At 47.1% G+C, this 23,120-nt stretch overlaps 1 protein-coding gene across 2 annotated transcripts in view; it reads left to right on the top strand.

Moving 5' to 3' along the window:
- Positions 1-23,120, top strand: part of ccdc172 (coiled-coil domain containing 172) — a 116,600-nt gene that overhangs the window by 87,347 nt on the left and 6,133 nt on the right. The window contains exons 6-7 of one of the 2 annotated variants that reach the window (XM_038773596.1): positions 9,974-10,076; positions 18,280-18,367. In XM_038773596.1, coding sequence (XP_038629524.1) covers positions 9,974-10,076; positions 18,280-18,367 — 191 coding nt within the window. Of the gene's footprint in view, positions 1-9,973; positions 10,077-12,609; positions 12,834-18,279; positions 18,368-23,120 lie in introns of those variants that run through there. The other variant, XM_038773597.1, reaches the window with a different exon arrangement.

Below are 23,120 nucleotides of genomic sequence, written 5' to 3'. Positions count from 1 at the left end.
AATTCCACCATATTGTGATCGCTCCTTCCGAGAGGATCCCTAACTATGAGATCATGAATCAATCCTGTCTCATTACACAGGACAAGATCTAGGACCGCTTGTTCCCTCGTAGGTTCCATTACATACTGTTCTAGGAAACTATCGCGGATACATTCTATAAACTCCTCCTCAAGGTTGCCTTGACCGACCTGTTTGAACCAATCGACATGTAGATTAAAATCCCCCATGATAACTGCTGTACCATTTCTACATGCATCAGTTATTTCTTTGTTTATTGCCTGCCCCACCATATCGTTACTATTTGGTAGCGGATAGACTACTCCTATCAGTGACTTTTTCGCCTTACTATTCCTGATTTCCACCCAAATGGATTCAACCTTATCCTCCATAGCACCGATGTCATCCCTTACTATTGCCCGGATGTCATCCTTAAATAACAGAGCAACACTATCTCCCTTACCATCCACTCTGTCCTTCCGAATAGTTTGATACACTCGGATATTTAACTCCCAGTCGTGACCATCCTTTAACCATGTTTCAGTAATGGCCACTAAATCATAGTCATTTACGATGATTTGTGCCATCAACTCATTTACTTTATTCCGAATACTACGAGCATTCAGGTAAAGTACACTTATGTTGGTTTTTTTTACCTCTGTTTTGAATCTTAACATCTCCAGTTTTATTCCTTTTGTTATTACTGGGCTTATTCACTGTGCTCCCCTCAGTCACTGTACCTTGTACTGTCGCCCTTTTAGATTTCTGACTATGTCTTCTCTGCCTTGCACTTTTCCGCTTACTTCCTTTTGCTTCTGTCCCTGTTTTACTACCTTCCAACTTCCTGCATCGGTTCCCATTCCCCTGCCACATTAGTTTAAACCCTCCCCAACAGCTCTAGAAAACACCCCCCCTAGGACATCGGTTCCAGTCCTGCCCAGGTGCAGACCGTCCGGTTTGTACTGGTCCCACCTCCCCCAGAACCGGTCCCAATGCCCCAGGAATTTGAATCCCTCCCTCTTGCACCATCTCTAGAGCCACGCATTCATCCTATCTATCCTGACATTCCTACTCTGACTAGCAGAGTAGTCTGAGCACATTTGTTTTTAGATCCTGACTAATTCTAGCTAAATTACTTTAGTAAACACACCTGGTACCTTGTGATGTTCCTTGTGAAGTCCTTGTGAGATGGCTTAAAGTCATAATGCTGACAAAGAAAATCAAGCTATATATTTGAAAAAAACTAGTTTATTTACATTACTTTAAATGATTCGCACATTTTACTAAGTAATAGCTAAGAAGGGAGCAGTATTAAATGTATGCTACAGAAATGTAAAATATCGCTCTAAAGAACTAATACTCGATCTCAACCTTCTCTCACCGTCTCTCTCATTCTCTCTTCCAGAACTCTGGGAGGCACAAGATTATATATATGTAGGCTATAGTGCCATCTAGTGTTGAGATACATGAACATCACTCCCTGCACTTTACATATCATTACAAACATGACCCAGACTGTCCACACACCCTACCCAAGAATCATCTTCCACAAAGTCCTTTTCTTTGGTTAACACTGATGCAAAGTATTAATTTAGTACCTCACCAATTTCTTCGGACTCAACACCCACTGTCCATAAGTGGTCCAATCCTTTCCCTAGCCACCCTTGCTTTTTACATATGAATTAAAAGCTTTGAGTTTCACCTTAATCCTCCATGCAAAGGACTTTTCATGACCTCTCCTAGCCCTCCTAATTTCCCGCTGAAGTACCTTCTTACCTTCTTTATACTCCTCAAGGGTTTTGACAGGCCCCATCCTTCTAGGCTGTACAAAGCCTTTTTCTTTTTGATGAGGTTTCACAGCATCCCTCGTTAACCAGGGCTCACTAAACTTGCCATACTCATACTTTGTTCTCTCAGGAACATGACTTTCCTGAATCCTAATCAACTGTCGCTTGAAAGACTCCCACATGTCCGATGTTGATTTAACCTCCAACAGCCGCACCCAATCCAAATTCTTCAATTCCATTCTAATGTTATCGTAAATTTGCCTTTCCCTAGTTTAACACCTTAATGCGAGGGTTACCCTCATCCCCAAAAGTACCCTTTACAGATTTGTGGTCACAACTCCCAAAATGTTTCCCGAGTGAAACCACAACCACCTATCCAGGCTCATTCCCCAATACCAGATCCAGTACTATCCCTTCCCTAGTTGGACTATCTACATATTGCATCAAGAAGCCTTCCTGGATACACCTCACAAACCCTGCCCCATCCAAACCCCTAGCACTGAGTAAGTCCCAGTAAACATAGGGGAAGTTAAAATCCCCAACCATAACAATCCTGTTATTTTTGCACCTATCCGAAATCTCTCTATCTACCTGCTCCTCGATCTCTCGCTGGCAGTTCAGGAGCCTTCAATGTTCAGTTGCCAATCCTGCCCTTCCTTTAACCATGTTTCTGTGATATCCACAACATCATAGTTCCAAGTACTAATATACTAATAAGCACTCTAAGTTCATTCATCTGCCTTACCTGCTGTAAGTCTGGCATTGGGAATGGGTGGGAAGGAACAATTTGTTGCGGGGGGGGGGGGGGGGGGGGGGGGGGGGGGGAGGAGGAGGGATTAGGAGGAAGACGCTACGGCCGGGAGGGGGGGGGGGGGGGGGGCACCTGATGGATAAAGCCTCATCCCATGAGAAACAGGCAGGGATGAGTGCCTCCCTGACCCTCCGGGCATTCCAGATCCTCGCCGCCTGTCCTTCCACTAGCTGCTCCCGCAGGCCCGCCCTGAGCTCGCCCTCCAGCACCCCCTGCTACGGCCCCTCCTTATCCTCAGATGAGTTTGCATGACCATCCTCCTCCTCCTCCAGCATGATGCCCTGCTTTTGTGGCAGGTTGTGGAGTGCACAGCAGACTACCGTAAAGCAGGAGACCCTCTTGGGGGTATGCTGCAGTTCACTGCGGTCCAGGCAATGGAACCCCATTTTGATCAGTCCGATGCATCGCTTAATGTCAGCACGGGTGGCAACATAGGCCTTGTTATAGCGGTCTCTGTATCAGTTTCTGGCCTCTGCACCGGCATCATTAGCCAGGACCTCAGTGGGTGCCCCTTATCCACCAACAGCCAAACCGTTATCGTGGATCTCCAAGTGTCCCAGGATGTAGCTGTCATGCATGCTCCCTGGGAAGTGTGCCCACAGATACATGATCTTGAGGTGGCACATGAGTTAAACATTCAGGGAGTGGAATCCCTTCCTGTTAATGAAGGGCACTGTCTGGTTACCCGGTGCGTGCAAGACGGCATGCGTGCCACCAATAACCCCCTGGATATGGGGCATCCTGGCGATGGCGGAGGTTCCTGCTGCCCGATCATCTTAATGGGCGTGGTCCAGCTGAAGGTTGATATAGTCAACATACAGGACATCCATGACTTCATGGATGCACTTCTAGGCTGTAGCTTGTGAAATGCCGTACAAGTCCCCACTCGAGCTCTGGAATGAACCCATTGCATAAAATGTTCATGGCTACAGTTACCATCTTGGCCACTGCGAATGGGTGTCTTCCTCCACGGGGTGCCAAGTCCACTAGAACATGGCACAGGTGCCGCACCATCTCCTTGCTGAGACAGAGGCTCCTCTGACACTTGCTGTATGACATCTCCTCGAATTACCAACAACGGCTGTACACCTTGGGGCATCACCAGCACCTACTTTTCTGGCCTGATGGGCAACCAGGTCTGCATGGGATGCCATTTGGAGCCTGTGTCGACGTTGCTGCCACCTGCTACGGCAACTGGCCACCTGGGCTGCCACCAGCACCTTGAGGGCTGCCGCTGCGGGGTCGACAACATCCTCCGTCTTGGCTGCTGTAAGGAATTGGAGAAGGCAAGAGACCAACAATCAGTTAGGGCTTGCACCCTGGGACCTCAAATTCTACGTTTCCCATCTTCTGTCCGAGTGCCATCCACTGAGCCAGTTGTTCTCGAGGACCCTGGCCTGCATACTCACCCCCGGCCACCCCCAGGTGCCCTAGACCCCAGACCACTGCTGGGAACTCTCGGGGATGTACTCTCCCCTGATCTACACACACCCTCTGGTTGCAGAGATGTCCCCAGTGCTGAACCCCAGCTCTTGGGTGCTTAATTGTTGGCTGCCACCTCTGCGGTTTTGACGTCCCCAGGGTTCAGGCAAAGTGTCCAAGCCTGATCAGAATGCGATGCAATAAAATTCATCTCAGACATGGCATATGTACCCACGAGAATGAACTTGAGAATATTTTCTTTATTAAACTGTCAACAGTACCTTTATACAAAAAGATGAAAACAAACAGGGAAAAGGCACTGTGTCATATACACAAGCATCTTTTCGCTACAGAATATCGGCAGATCATATTACTGCCACTCTTCCCCTTGCTCCAAGCCACAGAAGCAAGAGAGGCAGCATCAGACTAGCACACAGCCTCCAGGCATTAAACAATTAACAGTACAATAACAAATACACGGTTTCCGGACATTAAATATTGAATGGTCAACAGTACAATGAAGCCACCAGCAATCCACATGGTTTCCAGACATTAAACAGTCAATAGTTCAATAGAGTAACCGGCAATTTTCAAATGTATGTCTACAAGACCATCAGTAAGTTTCTCAGTTGAATCGGGCTGTCACCCTTCCTCTCCTTCAGCACCGGCATCAGGTCACCTGACATCCTATCTATCCTTGCTCCAGGCCACAGAAGTAAAAGTGGCAGTAGCAAGTAAACACACGGTTCCAGACACTAAACATCGAACAGTCAGCAATACAATAAAGGCATCAACACTGAGGGCATCAAAAGGTAGGTGCCTATCTGTCACACTGAGTTGGGAGAGGCTCATGTGGGGCCCATGTGGGTGAGAGTCAGGGAGTGGATCTCGGTGAGAAGGCGACCCCAACAGGGACTGGCCATCGGTGGGATGCTCCATGGTTTGAGCAGGCAATAGGCCAGGACATTGACAGGAATCCTCAGTGCTCACATTATGTTTCCTCTTTTTCATTTACAGCAAATATACAATCATGGAGCCTGTGGAGTTGGTTGCCATCATACTGACTGTGGGGAAGGGGAGACAATGCCAGTGTCAATATGCAGCAGCTGTAAGGTAGCACACTACTCAGCTGCATGAGGCTGCATAACACAGAGTTGTCGCTCAGAAATGACGGTACCAGGCCAAAGTGTACCGAGGTTGATGAATTACCTGCAGATGGGTGAGAAGGAGTGCAGGAGGAGAAGGTGGGTGTCCTGGCGGATGGTCACCCACTTTTTCCCAGGTTATACAAGAGCTATTGCCACATGGGCTGGAAAGACACCCACTGTCTTGTCACCCTGAACGTGGTGGCTGCCCTGATCTCCTCTAAGTGGCTTGTTTCAGGATCGCACTGGTGACCTTTGTGGAATCTCCCAGTCTGCAATATGTACATGCATCAGGGATGTCACATAAACTTTGAGGTCACATGGCTCTCTATGTTCCATGGCATCATGGTGCCTCTTCATGAAACACAAAGGATTCCACCCCCTAAATGTCCGGATCATCTGCAACAAAGCCAAGTGCATCCTGCAGGTAAGTGCCTGGTTTATTGAGGCCATCCATGACAGCTACATCCTTGGCCTATTCAGATCCCGGAGGTCTCTGAGAGAGCTTAGCAGCTACAAGTTGGCAGCTTGGGGACATGTACCCCCTCAGTGAAGCAAGTCAAAAGCACAGGGATTTCACATGCATGGAAGACTTCCACCAGGGTTCCATTGACTGCATAGTTTTCCTTGCATGCACACGACCATCAGCTTAAAATCTTAAATAAACAAAAAATGTTGGAAAAACTCAGCAGAGCCGGCAGCATCTGTAGAGGGAGAAGAGTTAACGGTTCGGGTTCAATATGATTCTTCTTCGGAAATGGAGAGAGGTAGAAATGTGATGGGTTTATACTGTTGGCAAAGGGAGGAGCGCAGTGCCTTGACCACTGAGGTGGAACTCTACACTATTTCCCTGCAACAGGGGTCCTGAATAGTAGTGGTGTGCTACAATGTTGCACAGCAAAGGACATACAACTGGAAGGGGAAGAAATCATGCCCAGAGATCGCCCATTTGAAGTATAGGAAGATGAGAAAGATGATGAGAAGGAGGAGGATGTCCTGTCAATTCTTCGGAATCTGACATGGAGGAAACCCCCTGTTATGGGCCAGGGTTTAGAGAACACCAAAGTGTATCATGGAGTTAACCTGATCCACAACTTTTAATAGATTGTGGTATGGGGAGCACACAGCCCACTCAACAGGTGTAGTACAGCAGAAATGGAAAAGTATTTTTTATAGCAAAACAACGTTTATTCTATGAACTTAAGGTAACCTTTTCAAAATATACAGTGAACATCTTAGCAACCACTAATTCAAATACAACCCCCAAAGAATACAACAATACGTAATCCTTAAGCTGTTCTTTTAACACCCATAAGACTTAAAAACAAAACCTTTAACAGAAGCACATCAGGTTAAAGACACTACTGAGAGCAGTTATTAGTTTGAAATCACCAAAGGATCGATTTACAATCTTTATATTAGAGAGAGATTCATACACCTTCTGGCTGTGACTGCAGCTACCCAGCTCTGAAAACGAAACTAAAACACACCCTGCAGCAAACAGCCTAAAACGAAAGTAAAAAGCTGACAGACAGCCCAGCTCCACCCACTCTCTGACATCACTGCAGTAATAAACACCCATTTCTTAAAGATACTCTCACTACAGATATTTATATACACACCCATTTATAAACATTAATTTCTTAAAGGTACTTACTCTCACATGACACCCACGCCGTTGGGAAATCCGTGGGCGTGACTGCACTGTCGGCAAAGGATCATGCCAATGGAGAGTCCCGCTTATGGTCAGGGTTCCATTTGAGGATTTTTCCACCCAGTTAGAACATCAATTGGGATCATAACATAAGAAACTTCAGCTTGTAATTGTACTGGGCCCTAACCCTCGAGGACCCCAGTATTGGATTGGGGTGTACCCCAAAGATGTGCCTGAGAATCCCTGTCGGACCTTTACAGGTAAGGATTTGCACGGCAGTTGCCCAGAAGTGTTAACTTCCTCTGGACAATTGTCCTGCAGTGTGAACCTGCAGTGTGAACCATCCAAAAATGCAATTTAAATCGTAAACCAAGGATGATTCCACTGGGCTAATAGTTACAATAATAGTTTGAAGAGTTCTAACTTCTGGATAACTGTTGTAAACACCCAGACTAACCACTCCATGGGACTCCACCCACACCCTGACTATGCCCGCACTATCGTATTCCCCAATGCCCCGTCCCACCCAAGTACCCCACCAATCCACGGGCCCGGGCTAACCCCCCCCCCCCCCCCTGACTGAAGGGCACTAGCCAAACCTCCCCCAATCTCCCCACCCCATGACCTCTGAACCCCACACCTTCAAACCTCGCAAAACCCCAGCTCCAACCTCTTCCACACTCTGAGTACCCCAACCTCCACACCCTGACCTCAAACACACCCACCCCTGACCTCCCGACAACCTAGCCTTACCCCATTCCGCCCGCCGCCCCCCCCCCCCCCCCCCATCCCTGCCCACGTAGACCATGGACCTTCCCACCACATTTCAACTGGCCAAATGCTAAAGACCTACCTTAGCGCTTATCTTCTCTCTGGCCTATCAATTTCACTGGGTCCTTTAAACTGAACTGCTTTACAGCAGTTGCTGCAGGAGAAAAAGGGAGACGAGGCCTTCTTGAATCCACCATAGATAGACTGCCCTTGGACCTGTGAGGACTCTTTTGTTGCAATCCCCAAGTGTCTCCAGCCATCAGTAGATGCAGCGCAGTTTTCAAAAGCAGGTAGGTGTGCATTAAATTCTAATTCTTTTGGCCATTTCTTTCTGTCATTAATTGGAAGTTATAGCTCATTGCTTGTTCCCTCACCTCTATCTTATTCTTTGTGTGTGTGATAGTATCTGTGAAACATTGTGTTAAAGCATCTTGGGTAAGAATGTGATAAAAAGTCTCTTTATTTTTAAATTCACAAAAGCTTGCTGCTGGAAATGATTTAAATTGGGCACACCACTCTGATGGTAAGATCACAGGCTAATCTCTTGTATATAAAAAGTTGTTGGTTACAGACTAGAATAAGCACGATCTCTGTCCATGACAATATCCAGAATTCTGCAATAGAAGAGATTTGTACCATTGGAGTGTCTCTCCCTTTAAAAAAATGCTATTTTGCATTCCATCTGCATGTTTGCACTTGCTGTTTTCAAAGTGATGTATGACTATGTTTCCTGGAGCTGCACTGTCCAAACCTTTTATTCTGGCATCACTTCAGCTATGATGGTGACATGTTTGGTTCTGTGATATCAAGATAGCATCCATTTAGCTCACTGGGCTAAACCGCTGGCTTTACAAGCAGACCAAGGCAAGCCAGCAGCACGGTTCAATTCCCGTAACAGCCTCCCCGAACAGGCGCCGGAATGTGGCGACTCGGTGCTTTTCACAGTAACTTCATTTGAAGCCTACTCGTGACAATAAGCGATTTTCATTTCATTTTTCATTTACAGACTTCCAGTGAGAGTAGGGATTGCTCATTCAGATGCCCTGGGTGGGATTCTCTGATCCTGAGGCTAAGTATTGACACCATTATAAACGCCGTCGCGTTTCTCAACGGCGTCAACATGGCCTCAGGATCAGCGATTCTGACCCCTACAGAGGGCCAGCACGGCACTGGAGCAACCCACGCCACTCCAGCTGCCGATCCCGGTGTCAGATGGGCGCCACGGGTCTGCGCATTCGCAGTGGGGAGGTGCCAACGCGCGCATGTGCAGTGGGACCGGCGTGATTGCGCGCATGCGCAGTGGCTCCCTTCTCCGCGCAGGCCCCAACACAACATGGCGTAGGGCTGCAGGGGCCGGCAAGGAACAGAAGAGGCCACCTGCCCGAGAGGCCGGCCCGCCAATTGGTGGGCCCTGATTGCGGGCCAGGCCATAGCAGAGGCCCCCCCCCCCCACCAACAGGCCACCCCCCCGGATCCATTAACGCCGAGGTCCTGCCGGGTAAGACCAGTTAAGAACAGCGCCGGCGGGACTCAGGTCTTTTTGTATGGGCGCTCGGCCAATCCCGGGCGGAGAATCGCCAGGGGGGGCCCTGTAGAGCGGCCCCCGAACGCAGCCGGCGCCAATGGCGCTGATTCTCTGCTCTCTGGAGAATGGGCGGACTGGCGTCGGGGCGGCGTGGCGCGATTCGCGTCAGTCGTGGCGATTCTCCGGCCCTGCCCCGTGGCGAGAGAATCCCGCCCTCTATTCCTGATGGATTATCCTGTGGGTCGCGCAGGAAGTCCCCTGAAGCGCAATACACTCCAGCAAAGTGACACTAACCTCTGTACAATAGTGAAGAGTTTCTACAGTGATAAAAGAAGAATAAAGGGTAGTGTAAATTTAGTGTCAACAAACAAGATTGACATATGATTTGGATATTATAATTTATTCAGCATAAATTTGAATATAGAACTTAGAAAATATCCCTAGCTAGAAAAGATCAGCACACAATGAAAGTGCAGAAAAGTTGGGAGCTAGCCTCAGCTAGAGTGATTATTATATAATTGGATAACTGTAAATGAAGCAAACAAAACCGAGTTGAGTAGCAAGAGGTTACCCTCCAAACGCGAAGGGCCAGGACATTTTGAAGTGCAGTAGGAGTGATCAGACATAATTGGACTATTTCTTAAGATTAAGGTTGATTGGTATTGCCTCATGCAACCAACTGCTCGAACTAACAGCACTACCTGTTGCACTCAAGGCCATATTGGCCCTGAATTACTATGTCTTCTGTTTCTTTCAGACTACTACTGAGAATATTAAGTTATACTATGGAGATCATTTCTGTTTTGCCAGATTACTACCTTGTCTGTGAAGATGGGAATTACCCTTATTGTTTTTTTTCAGGTCTTGAAGATGAACTGACTACAGTTATTTTTAACACCAAAGCCTTAGAAGATGAAAAAGTAAAAATTTGTCAAAAACCGCAGACACACCATGAGTATGTCAGGTTAGCAAATTTAGGGTTAATTACATGTATTTTTTAGTTTTCTTCTCCTGATTGAGGTTTTTTGAAAAAATAATTAACAAATGTTCTCACTAGTGCAAGAGGTTCCTTTTTCATATGAGAAATAACAGGTTTTTATGAAGTCCATTAATAAATTATTGCTGTGCCTTTTTTTAGAATTTGTTCTTGGAATGCTGCTATGCCATATGTAGGTATTGCTGGCGAAGCAAGGTATTTATTGTCTATCCCTAATTGCCTTTCAGAAAGTAGCGTTAGGCCCTCTTGAACTGCATCGTCAGTGTTGAAGGTGCTTCCAGAATGTTGTTAGGTAGAAGTTTCTTGATCTAAGTTTCTATGGAAGGTTTCTGGCATTGCCTCTCAAACAGACAAAGGCACAATTTAATCGGGAAAAAAATTATGTCCAGTCTGGGGCGCATTCAACGGGGTGTTTCCCTATGGCTGCAGTGCCGAGAAAAACCCTGCTATTCAATGGTACATTGCCGTTTTTTTGACCTTGGGGAGTTTATCTCTGCCAAGGCTGCACTTAGAGTCATTTCCTGCTTGCAAGCCCAGCAGGAAAGACTCCTCACAGATTGCAGTGCCATTTTGTCTGGCTGCCCCAATCTCCCCCCCCCATTTTCAATCTCCCCATCCCCAACCTCGGGGATGTCGCCAGAAAGACCCCCTCCACCTGGTAAAGGCCCCTGTCCCTGGGCCCAATCCCTGGCAGTGCTAATCTGGATTCCTGGCACAGCCACCCTAGCAGTGCTACCCAGGCAGCCTGGCAGTGCCAGGGTGGCACTGCCAGAGTGCCAGGCTGGGTGTGCCCGGGTGCAACCCTGCCTTGTCCCCAATCATCTGGGAGTCAGTGGCGTACTAGTATTGTCACTGAACTAGTAATCCAGAGTCCCAGGGAAATGCTCTGGAGACCTGGGTTCAAACCCACCAGGGCAGATGGAATGGAATTTGAATTCAATACAAATCTGGAATTAAAAGGTCTAATGATAACCATGGAACTATTGTTGATTGTCATAAAAACCCAACATGTTCACTGATGTCCCTAAGGGAAGGAAATCTGTTATCCTTACATGGTCTGACCTACATGTGACTCCAGGCCCAATGTGATTGATTCTTACATTCCCCTAGTGCTGGGCAACAAATGCTGACCCAGCCAGCGATACCCACATGCCATGAACAAATAAAAAGTCTCTCATGGCATGGGGGGTCCGCCCCCCCCCCCCCCCCCCCCCCAACCCCCAGTTGCCATTACGACTGGTCCACGTTTGTGGAAACCAGTACTAAATAGCACAGTGGCAAGTTCTCCGTGGTGACTATTAGGCCCCAGATGCTGAGAGAATCCCACTAGAAAATATTTAAATTAGCCTAATGGATCATTTAAATATGCTGATTTGGATCACATCCAGTGAGGGCAAGCTCCAGATCCTGACATCTTGCGTGACTCTGTTTCAAGCAGCGCGAGAGGCCTCTCGCGAGATTCAATGGCCCGACCCGCCACCAAGTTGGGCAAAACAAGGAAAGGATGACAGATTTCCTTCCCCAAGGAACATTATAGTTAAATGGCCCCTCAAATGTCTGTGTACTGTGTCACCATCAACATGAAAGGAATTCTGCAAAATTGTCCTTCAGCTACCTGAAATGTAGCTCCTCCAGGAAAGAACCCTCCCTGGACTTTGACTTTCTGGGCTCTGATAATCATATGAACTGATATCTATAGCAATGCTGTTTTTTCTTTTAGGTTATTCAGAGTTGTAAAAGCTCATCTTACTTGTCTTCTTATTGCGTGCTTGTGTGTCTATATGATTTAACCCTAAATAGAATTTGCTGTGACTAACTTTAAAAATTGACCTCACAAAAGAGAGGGTTTGTGGAAACACACCAAAGCCTATTTAAAAAATTAAAGCATCTCTACTTACGGACAGACAGCAAGAAATATAAACGTGCTCAGTTTTGCCTCCCTTCCCTGTCCACAACCTAAATTGGAGTCTCAAAACCAAGATTGGATCTTCCACAAATCAACCAAAATTCAACAAAAGTCCAGATGTAAGAAACAAGCCAATATAAAGAGGAACCAGTTGGAAACTAAAAGGGAAAGTTCAGTAGCTGAAATGATCTTTAAAATAACTACCACAGCAAATTCCCTCACATTAACACTCAAGCAAAATTACAAATTTCATTAGACAAATGTTTGTTCAAGAAGGAAACGTAACTTGCAAAACACTGGCACCCTTAAGTACAGAACAGTTGAAAGCTGCAGCTAGAGAGATAACAAATAAAACTACCCAGTAAGATTTTTTAAAAGTTATTTGAAAAAGAGTTAATGCTGGTCGAGCATTTGGGCCTCAGTCCTCAACTAGAACACGTAGATGAGGAATTAGACCCTGAAATCAATCAACTGCCTGCAAGCAAAATAAAGCTGGAAAAGCTTAAAATACAGTCAGAGTTTCAGGTGTGTCGCCCTCAGATTCCAGTTTAAGAAAGGTACATGCTGCTCACACCACCACATTCTCCCTCATAGAAACTGCTGAAGATGCATTTCGGATATCTGGACCGCTCAGGTGGCTCTCTGCAATACGCACCAGAGAGGGATTGCCACATTATTGCAATTTTTGCGCCCTTTACAATCTGGCTATGCAGAGAGGTAAGGCCCTTCCAGATAGGAAACTGGAGTTGGAGAAGCCCTCCTCAGAAGATGAGGATGTACAGGAAGCCCAGGGGGATGCTGAAGAACTACATGAGCATCATGATCTAATGGAGGAGGTGAGATGTAGGTGGTGTTCGCTGAACACAATCACAGCTGAAGTTTTTAAAGAGCAGTAAATCTTTAAATTGGATCATGAGGAAATATATCCCCCCAGCCCTCCAAGTCAATTTGTGACTGCTGAAGGAATAACTGAACCATCGCTAAGAGTATGGGCTCTCATTTCATAGTTGAGCCTTAAATACTCACAACCCACTAGGGTCAGATCTTCACTATGGCCATCGGTCCTGATAACGTGCTCAGTCTGAGATGTTGGATAAACTCGGATTGTTTTCACTGGAATGATGGAGGTTGCCATGCGACCTTACAGAAGTTTTCAAAATGATGAGTGGCGTTGAGTGAATAGTCAGAAGGTTTTTCCCAGGGTGGAAACGTCAATCACTAGGGGACATAGGTATAAGGTGTGATGGGCAAAGTTTAAAGGAGGTGTGCGAGTCACGTTTTTTACACAGAGGAAGATGAGTGCATGGAACCCCTTGTCAGAGGAGGTGGTGGAAGCAGTCATGATAGCAATGTTTAAGGGGCATCTTGACAAATACATGAATAGGATAGGAATAGAGGGATACGGACCTCGGAAATGCAAAAGGGTTTAGTTTAGACAGGCATCATGGTCGCCGCAGGCTTGGAGGGCCAAAGAGCCTCCTTCGTTCTTCTTTGTTTTTTGAGTCGAGCCGCTCTTAATGACCCCGTGGAGGCTGGACATGGCGGTTGCTTGCAAAGAAAGGATTTTGCAAGTGGATACCGTTTGCCATTGGGGGTGTGTGGAGTTAAATAAGAACAGCGAGATCTTGTCCTCCATGCTCTGGGATTCTCGGGGAAGGCAGTCATTAAGGGGAGATAATCTTATCTAAGTCATATAGGGATATATTTGGAAGGATGGCGAGGCAGAGACTAATGGACCCCATTCTGGAGGTGGACTGCCAATACTCGAGTTACCCAACGCTGGAACTTTTGGCAGAGAAAGAAATTACTGATGGACTTTGATTTGTTGTCAATGGAGAAGGCAATGAGCCAGCTTTGTTGTAAGAGGGGGATGTTTTATGAGTATGGGGAGAAGGCTAACCACTTGTTAGCTCACTGCCTGAGATGTCGGGCAGCTATCTGGGAGATAGTTCAAATCAGGGACTTTGGTAGGGGTTTGGTTTCTGTCCCAGAGAAGGTCAGTGAAGTGTTCAAAGGGCAGTACGGTGGTGCAGTGGTTAGCACTGTCGCTTCACGGCGCCGAGTTCCCAGGTTCGATCTGGCTCTGGGTCACTGTCTGTGTGGAGTTTGCACATTCACCCCGTGTTTGCGTGGGTTTCGCTCCCACAACCCAAAGACGCGCAGGGTAGGTAGATTGGCCACTCTAAATTGCCCCTTAATTGGAAAAAATGAATTGGTACTCTAAATTTATTTTTTTTAAATTAGGTGTCTGTTGTGGGCTACATAAGTCTGAGCCTCCGGATGAGCGATCGACCATGGTACAATTTTTAGATTAGTTGCCCTTTCCAGAGGTGGAGCGGGATAGAAAGCAGGAGCTGGCGGCGCTGATTGGACAGGAGGAGATTTTTAACAGTATTTGTCTAATGCAGACGGGTAAGGCACGGGGTCCAGATCGATTCCCTGTTGAGTTTTATAAACAGTTTGCTGGGTTGTTGGTTCTGCTTATGTTGGATATGTTCAATGACTCTTTGACTCGAGGGGTACTGCCAGCCATGCTGGCACAGGCATCGATCTCCTTGATCTTGAAGAAGGACAAGGATCCCATGGAGTGTGGCTCATACAGACCTATTTCTCAATTAAATCTGGATACAAAACTGTTGGCTAAGGTGCTAGCAACATATTTGTGCCTTGCCTGCCAGAGATGGTTTCGGAGGAGCAAACAGGGTTTGTCATGAGCTGGCATCTGGCAGGCAACATTAGGAGACTCTTGAATGTGATGTTGTCACCCACCTCAGTGACTGAGCCATAAGTGATCATCTCGATGGATGGGGAAGAGGCGTTTAATCGGGTTGAACGGAGGTACTTTTTTGAGATTATGGAGTGATTTGGTATTGGGCTGAAATTTATAACCTGGTTAGGCTTTGTACAGGACTCCCACTGTGAGTGTCTGTACCAATGCCTTGAGACCAGGGTGCTTTCAATTTAACAGGGTTACGAGGCAGGGGTGTCTGTTATCCCTGCTGCTGTTTGCAACTGACCGTTACACTTATATCATCTTCTAAGTGGAGGGAGGTAGAATGGGGAGGGAAGGAGCATAGGATGATTTGTTGTTGTACATTACTGGTCCTCTCTCCAATGTAGAAAAGACAATGGAGGTGCTAAAGAAGTTTGGTTCCTTCTCATGGTATAAGTTAGACCTTGACAAAAACAGTTCTTCCTCGGTGAACTCTCCCAGGGAGGGGAGCTGATCTGGGGAGGTTACCGTTTCTTCCAGCCAGGACTAGTTTCTGATATCTGGGAATTCGGGTGGCTCATGATTGGGCCACTCTCCGCAATCTGGTTGATGGGGTGAAGGCTGATTTTAAGAGGTCGGATGCTCTTCCTGGACTTTGGTGGGAAGAGTTCAGATGGTGAAATGAATGTTCTTCCAAAGATTTTATTCTTGCTTAAGTGTCTCCTTGTCTTTCTTTCTAAGACTTTCTTTGGTCAGGTCAATAAGTTAATATCTACTTTTGTTTGGACGGGCAAGACGCCTTGGGCGCATAGGGCTTTTTTGCAGAGGGATAGACACTCAAGGGGGATGGCACTATCTAATCTGCTGTGTTACTACTGGGCAGCAAACCACACAGGTGGTTTAAAGATTTGGACTCTATATGGGGGCGGATGGAAGAAGCTTCTTGTACAGGATCAAATATGAGGACTCTTGTTACCACTCCTTTCCAGTTTTCTCCAGTATGATTTTCATTGAGCACAGTGATAATAGCCTCATTGAGAATTTGGAAGAAATTTAGGCAGCATTTTAAATTAGGCACAGTGTCACTGTTGACGCCGATCAGTAGGAATCATAGATTGTGCCGTCTGTTATAGATTCAACCTTCAGGGGATGGGAGAGGGAAGGGTTATAGAGGTTTCGAGACTTGTTTTTGGAGCATAGGTTTGCAGGGATAGAAGAAATTTCAGAGAGGTTCTAGCTTTCAAGAGGGAATGTATTTAGATATCTGCAGGTGCGAGACTTAGTGCATAAGGAGCTTCCTTCGTTTTCCCTGGTGCCAGTGTCTTCACTTTTGGATAGGGTTCTGTCTTTGGATGAGCTATGGGAGGGAATTATCTCATATTTATGGTCAGATGTTGGAGATGGAGCAGGCCTCTTTGTAAGAAGTAAAGAGGAAGTGGGAGGATTGGTTGGGGTTGATCTTGGAGGGGGGTATGTGGAGTAAAGCTCTTCATAGGGTGAACTCCACCTCCTCTTGTGCAAGATTGAGTTTGGTACAGTTTAAGGTGGTGCACAGGGTGCACATGACTAGGCATATATGAGTGGGTTCTACTCGGGGTGGAGGATAGGTGTAAGAGATGTTTCAAGGGGCCAGCAAACCAAACACACATGTTTTTGTCTTGCCCCAGGCTTGCTGATGTTGGGGGCTAATTTTTGAAACGATATTAGAGATTTTGGGAGTTAAGGTGGAGCTGTGTCCGATGGTGGCCATCTTTGGAGTTTCGGACTTGCCGGAGCTGCAGGAGGGGACGAAGGTAGATGTCTTCGCCGTCGCCTCTCTAATAGCCCAGAGGCGAGTCTTGTTTGGACAGAGGTCCCCGGCACTGCCTAAGACTTCAGCTTGGTAGGCAACCTGGTGAATTTCCTGATCCTGGAGAAGATAAAGTATGCTAGAGAGGGTCGGTGGATAGGTTTTACGCAAGGTGGTAGCCGTTCATTACCTTTTTTTTTAAGGAAATGCTTACTGTCAGCTGTTAAGGGGTTAGGAGAGGTTAGTCTTGGTACGAGGCCGGCTTAGGTTGGATGGGGTTGTGTTGAGGAAATTTTGTTGTTGCAGTAATGTACAATCTGTTTGAATGGTTTGAATATTTTATTTGTTATAAACAACATCTTTTGAATAAAAATATGTATTTTAAAAATCTATTATTTTCCATTATTTGATTATCTTTTGTTTTTAACAAGTTGTGTTCTTTGTTCAGTTAAATATATGACAAACAATCCCTTTTAAATCTGACTTTCAGTTATGAAAATTCGAATAAATTACTTTCACCGAGTGAAATGATAGATATGACTGGATTGGTTCAATTTTCTGGTTTAGTAGAAGTTGTTAAACTATACTCTAAGACTATTGTCTAAGTATTTAACTATGATATGATATGACCCAGATTATTCAGTTGTTGATACATTTTCTTGATATTTTAAACTGAATATGAGAGATTCTCCCCTACCTGGCGGGTGGGGGGTCCCGGCGAATTGGAGTGGCATCAACCACTCCGGCATCGGGCCTCCCCAAAGGAGGGGAGTAGGGGCTAGGCCCGCCCTGGAATGGTTTCCACTCCGACCGCCGGCGCGAACGGTCTTTGGCGCTACGCCAGCCGGGGCCGAAAGGACTTCGCTGGCTAGCGTAAATCCACGCATGCGCGGGAGCGTCAGCGGCTGCTGACGTCATACCGGCGCATGTGCAGGGGAGGGGGTCTCTTCCGCCCCGCCATGGTGAAGGCCATGGTGGAGGTGGAAGAAAAAGAGTGCCCCCGCGGCACAGGCCCGCCCGCCGATCGGTGGGACCCGATCGCGGGCCAGACAACCGTGGGGGCACCCCCCAGGGTCAGATCGCCCCTCGCCCCCCCCCCCCCCCCCCCCCCCCCCAGGACCCAGAGCCCGCCAACCCCGCCGGTTTAAACCATGCCAGCAGGAAAGGCCTGTCAGCGGCGGGATTTCGGCCATCGCGGGCCGGAGAATCGCCGCGAGGGGCCTGCCGACCAGTGCGGCGCGATTCCCGCCCCCGCCGATTCTCGGGTGGCGGAGAATTCGGTACACGCCGGAGGCGGGATTGACGCTGGCCCCGGGCGGGAGAATACCGCCCGCATGTGACATATCACTGCCTTTGAACACTGGAGAGAGATCTTGAAGATCTTTCTCTCAGTTAATTTCTAGTACAGTGAAAATAATTACCAGACAGGATTTGCTATTTTCCTGGACTTTTTATTCACAGATTACCCAGATCACAAGATTAGGATACATACCTTGAAAGTATGGAGAGTTGGAACTCTCTGGGGATAATAAGATAGGAGAACCAAAGAAACCTACTTGTCTGCTGTCAAAGGCAGACCATTGAACTTTGATTATAGAGAGAGTTAGATTAATTGTGAAGATGCTTTAAGAACATGGAGAAAAACATTCTTGACTTTAGATTTGACATTAATTTGTTGTAATCTGTTGGATAATATTACGTTCTAAAATTAAATTCCAAGCTGAAGAATGTTCCTTATTTTCTGACAATATTTTTATTCTAGATTAAAGAAAGAACTGGAATTACACAAAGTAGATGATTTGGAAAGTGTTTGTGAGGCCCTTAGGACAGAGATACAATTCTTGCAATTGGTAAATGATACATATTTAATTTTTAAGTTAATTATTTCTAGTTTACATTGAGTTGAAACATTAAAATGGTTTTGCATGGTGTTTTTTAATAATGGGTCAGTATTCCTCTACCGTATATATAGCCTCTTCTTTACCATGTGTAGCCAGATTATGATAACATTTATAATGAATGTAATAATATCTTCTGCGAAGTTCCTCATGGCTCATCTTGGAGTCTGGAAAGTTTTTCTAATTGATAGCTGTTAAAACTGAATTGTTCAAACTGGTTTGTTCCTTTAAGACTATTGCCCGGACAGCACAGTGGCGCAGTGGTTGGCATTGCTGCCTCACAGCGCTGAGATTCCAGGTTCGATCCCAGCCCTGGGTCACTGTCCGTGTGGAGTTTGCACATTCTCTCTGTGTTTGCGTATGTTTCACCCCCATAACCGAAAGATGTGCAGGATAGGTGGATTGGCCATGCTAAATTGCCCCTTAATTGTAAAAAAAAGAATTGGGTACTCTAAATTTATTTTTAAAAAGACTATTGCTCAAGCACTACTAGTGAGAAGCAGCTTGAAAAAATCCTTGGATAAGATTTAGGGAAACGTCTGTTGCTTAGAACATAAGAACTAGGAGAAGGAGTAGGCCATCTGGCCCCTCGAGCCATATTTTAGTTGTGAGGAATTGAGTATTTCCTTAAACAAGTGCCACTGCTCATCAGCTGTCCTACCTTTTAGCCTTCCTCCCCAGTTTATACGGGCCAAATCTGTCCTCAAACCTACGTAATTTCCTTTGTTTAATTACAGAACACTAGTGTGGGACTCCCATTTTCTCGCCCCCAAACTAAATCTTTAATTCTACCATACTATGGTCACTACTCCTTAGTGAATCCTTAACTATGAGGTCATTAATTAATCCTTCCTCATTACAGAATATTAAACCGAGAGTAGCCTCCTCCCTGGTTGGTTCCTCAACATACTGTTCCAGGAAACAATCTCTAATGCATTCAATGAACTCTGCCTCCAAGCTACCCTTGCCAACTTGATTCCTCCAGTTTATGTGCATATTAAAATCACCCTTTATTATTGCTGTACCTTTCTAGCAAGCTCCCAGTATTTCCTGGTTTATACTGTGCCCCACTGTAGAACTACTGTTTGGGGATTATTCCTACGAGGCACTTCTTCCCGTCGTTATTTCTTATTTCTATCCAGACTGATTCAACATCTCGATCTCCATTGCTTATGTAATTTCTCATCAGCACTGATCCCTTTCCTCACCAGCAGAGCAACACCACCTTCTTTTCCTTTCATCCTATCTTTCCAAAGTACTGTGTACCCTTGGATATTCAATGTCTCTCTGTATCAGTCATCCACACCAAGTCATACCATTATGTTTCTATTTGCGCTGTTAGCTCAGGAAGTTTGTAACAAATGCTTCTTGCATTGAGATACAAAGCTTTTAAATTTGTTTTCATGTTAGATTTCCCTACCCTTCTGTAATTCCTTGGTCTATAAAGACCTGGGACGGGATTCTCCGACCCCCCGCCAAGTCGGAGAATCGCCAGGGGCCGGCGTGAATCCCTGCACCGCAGTCTCCCGAAGTCTCCGACACCAGAGATTTGGCGGGGGCGGGAATTGCGCCGCGCCTGTCGGCGGGCCCTCCCCCGGCGATTTTCCGGCCCGCAATGGGCCGAAGTCCCGCCGCTGTCATGACGGTCCCGACAGCGTGAATCAAACCACCTACCTTACCGGCAGGACCAGGCGGCGCAGGTGGGCGCCGGGGTTCTGGGGGGTGGGTGGAGGCGATCTGGTCCCGGGGGTGCCCCTACGGTGGCCTGGCCTGCGATCAGGGCCCACCAATTGCCGGGCGGGCCTGTGCCGTGGGGGCACTCTTTTCCTTCCGCCTTCACCATAGTCTTCACGATGACAGAGGCTGAAGTAACCCCCTCCCCTGCGCATGCACGAGGATGACATCAGCAGCTGGCATGGCTTCAAAGGCCGTTCCTGCCAGCCGGCGGGGCGCCAACCACTCCGGCGCGGGCCTAGCCCCTTTGGGACAGCCCGACGCCGGAGCGGTTCAAGCCACTCCATCCCGCTGGGGTCCCCCGCCCCGCCGGGTAGGGGAGAATCCCGCCCCTGTTCTGTCCCTCACTTTTATTTCCTGGTAACCATCCATCACATTGCTAATCTGCACTCTTACCTCCTCCTTTAAATTGGGTTTCTATTTTCCCTACAACTGAACACTACTCCCCCCCCCCCCCCCCCCCCCCCCCCCCCCCACCACTATTTAGTTTAAAGCCCAATCTACAGCCCGAGTTACGTGATTCGCGAGGACTCTGGCCCCTGCATGATTCAGATGAAGACTCCCCTCTTCCCCGGTCCTGGTGCCAATGTCCCATGAATTTGAATCCATTTCTCCCGCATTAGTCTTTCAGCCAAGGTGCCCAGGTGGTATTTTTCCCATACTGGGGATTAGGTCTGGAGATGCCCTGCCCTTCGAAAGGAATAAAGGGTTATGGTGTTCTGCTGGGAAAGTGGAGCTGAGTCCACAATAGATCAGCCATGATCTCATTGAATGGTGGCGCAGGCTTGAAGGGCCAGATGGGGCAGCACGGTAGCATAGTGGTTAGAACAGTTGCTTCAATGCTGCAGGGTCCCAGGTTCAATTCCCGGCTGGGTCACTGTCTGTGCGGAGTCTGTACGTTCTCTCCGAGTCTGCGTGGATTTCCTCCAGGTGCTCCGGTTTCCTCCCACAGACCAAAGATGTGCAGGTTAGGTGGATTGGCCATGCTAAATTGCCCTTGGTGTCCAAAAAAAGGTTAAGTGGGGGTTACTGGGTTACGGGGATAGGGTCGATATGTGGGCTTGAGTAGGGTGCTCTTTGTAAGGGCCGGTGCAGACTCGATCCGCCGAATGGCCTCCTTCTGCACTGTAAATTCTACGATTCTATGACCTACTCCTGCTCCTAGTTCTTACGTTCTGCCCTTGTGAGGTGGGGTGAGGGGGGCCCCAAAACCCCCACGGTGGGAAGTTGGGGCATTGAGGGGGCCGGAGGCTGCGGTGGAGGGTTTCAGATATTGGAGTGCCATTTCAAAATCGTACCCTGATCTTTTCCTGCACTGGCAAGCGGAGCTTGTTAGTGCAGGAAATGGGACTAAGTGCAGCCTCAGTGGGGCGTTCCTTGCCAAGGCAGAGAAATGAAGCAGAGTCCTGTTTAATAGCAGTGTTGTTCTTGGCGCTGCAAGCGCTGGGAAACACCCAGCTCAATGCGCCCAACACGGAACTCTGTTTCATTACCGTTAAATCGTGCCCTATATGTCTAGCATCTGCTGCCTTACTGATGACTCCAGAGGCACATCATTGGCCTGGGGCTCAGCTTGGCCGCCCACAGACTTGCAATTACTATTAGCTGCTTAGCCACATTTGTGACACTCTACCAGTTTGCAACCTTGCATCCAAATGTAAATAATATTCAATGACATGAGTGTACCTGTACTGGTGGTGGTAGCAGGATAATGATGCAGCAGCGCACCCTCTGGTGTCCTGTTCTCTTCCTGTACTGTCCATTGGACAAGACAGATCTCTCTTATGAGGGATGGGGTGCCTGACTTGCATGAGTCAAGCCAAGTAGTGTGTAAATCCATACTGCACACTAGAGGACACAAGTGAACAATGTCTTGTGTTCGAATCCCAAACCAGGCTCCTAAATTTTGGTCCGATCCCAATGAGCCCCCCAATTTATGTTACAGTCCAGTTTGGGATGTTATGTTACAGTTTGTTTAAAGCAGACAATGTTTGAATCACAGTTACTGACCAGGAGAAGAAAACCACAAGATCCCATGGTTTAAAATAGACAAAGTCAGAAAAGTAAAACAATGTACAATATTTATTTTATACTCTTAACATTTAGAATTAACATGAGTTAAAGACAAATTAACAGGCAAAGTGCCCAAACACACATCACTGCACATTAAATGGCAGATGAGACCAAGACAGATCCCACAGATTGCTCAGAAATCTACCCAGATGCTAGTGACCACTGTGAATCGCAAAATCTCGGTGACACTCCCCCATGAAAGATTGAAATGCTTCATTTTTGAAGATCTAGGCTGGGATTTTCTGATCCATCTGTGGCAGGTTTCCCATGGCAGATGCAGCGAGCCATTGGCTGTCAACGGATTCTTATAGTCCCGCCAGTCTACGTGCTTCTGCATGGCTTGCCTGCCTCACTGCCAGGGAACCAACCCCCTGTGGGAGGTTGATTTTGGTGAGACCAGAATATCCTGCCAAACCTTGCCCCTCGCCTCTGAATTCCCTCAGAAGCTGTTCCAACTTGGACTGCCTCAATGACTGCTCACCCACATGATGGTTTAATCTCTTCCCCAGGGACTGAATTTGTTGTAATTCATAAGACTGCATCCCTGCTTCTAATTACAAGCACAATTCCAACTCTTCTACAAACCATGAGTTTCAGTTAGCTGGCATGCCTCTGGGATGGTCTGAACTCCAGTTCGACTACACTGAGCTGTAAATGGCTCCCAGGACTTCAGAGCCCTCATCCTCTCCAGCATAGACTTATCAAGCATCCACCACCTTCTAGAGTAAGGTGCTCTACGCTGCCGGCATGCTAGCTCGCAGCTACACGGACGATCAGTGGCCGCTTTGTGCCGAATGTTCGGGCATAAACACCTCCGTTCCCACACCGGCAAGAGGACATAGCCTCACAATCGGAGAATCCAGCCCATCATCTCTCCTTACTGCAGTAACTGCCTCCT

Source organism: Scyliorhinus canicula, chromosome 16 (assembly GCF_902713615.1).
Source record: "Scyliorhinus canicula chromosome 16, sScyCan1.1, whole genome shotgun sequence".
NCBI classification, from domain to species: Eukaryota; Metazoa; Chordata; class Chondrichthyes; order Carcharhiniformes; family Scyliorhinidae; genus Scyliorhinus; species Scyliorhinus canicula.
Note: the sequence above shows the minus strand (reverse complement) of the source record. Positions and strands in the feature narration are given on the sequence as shown.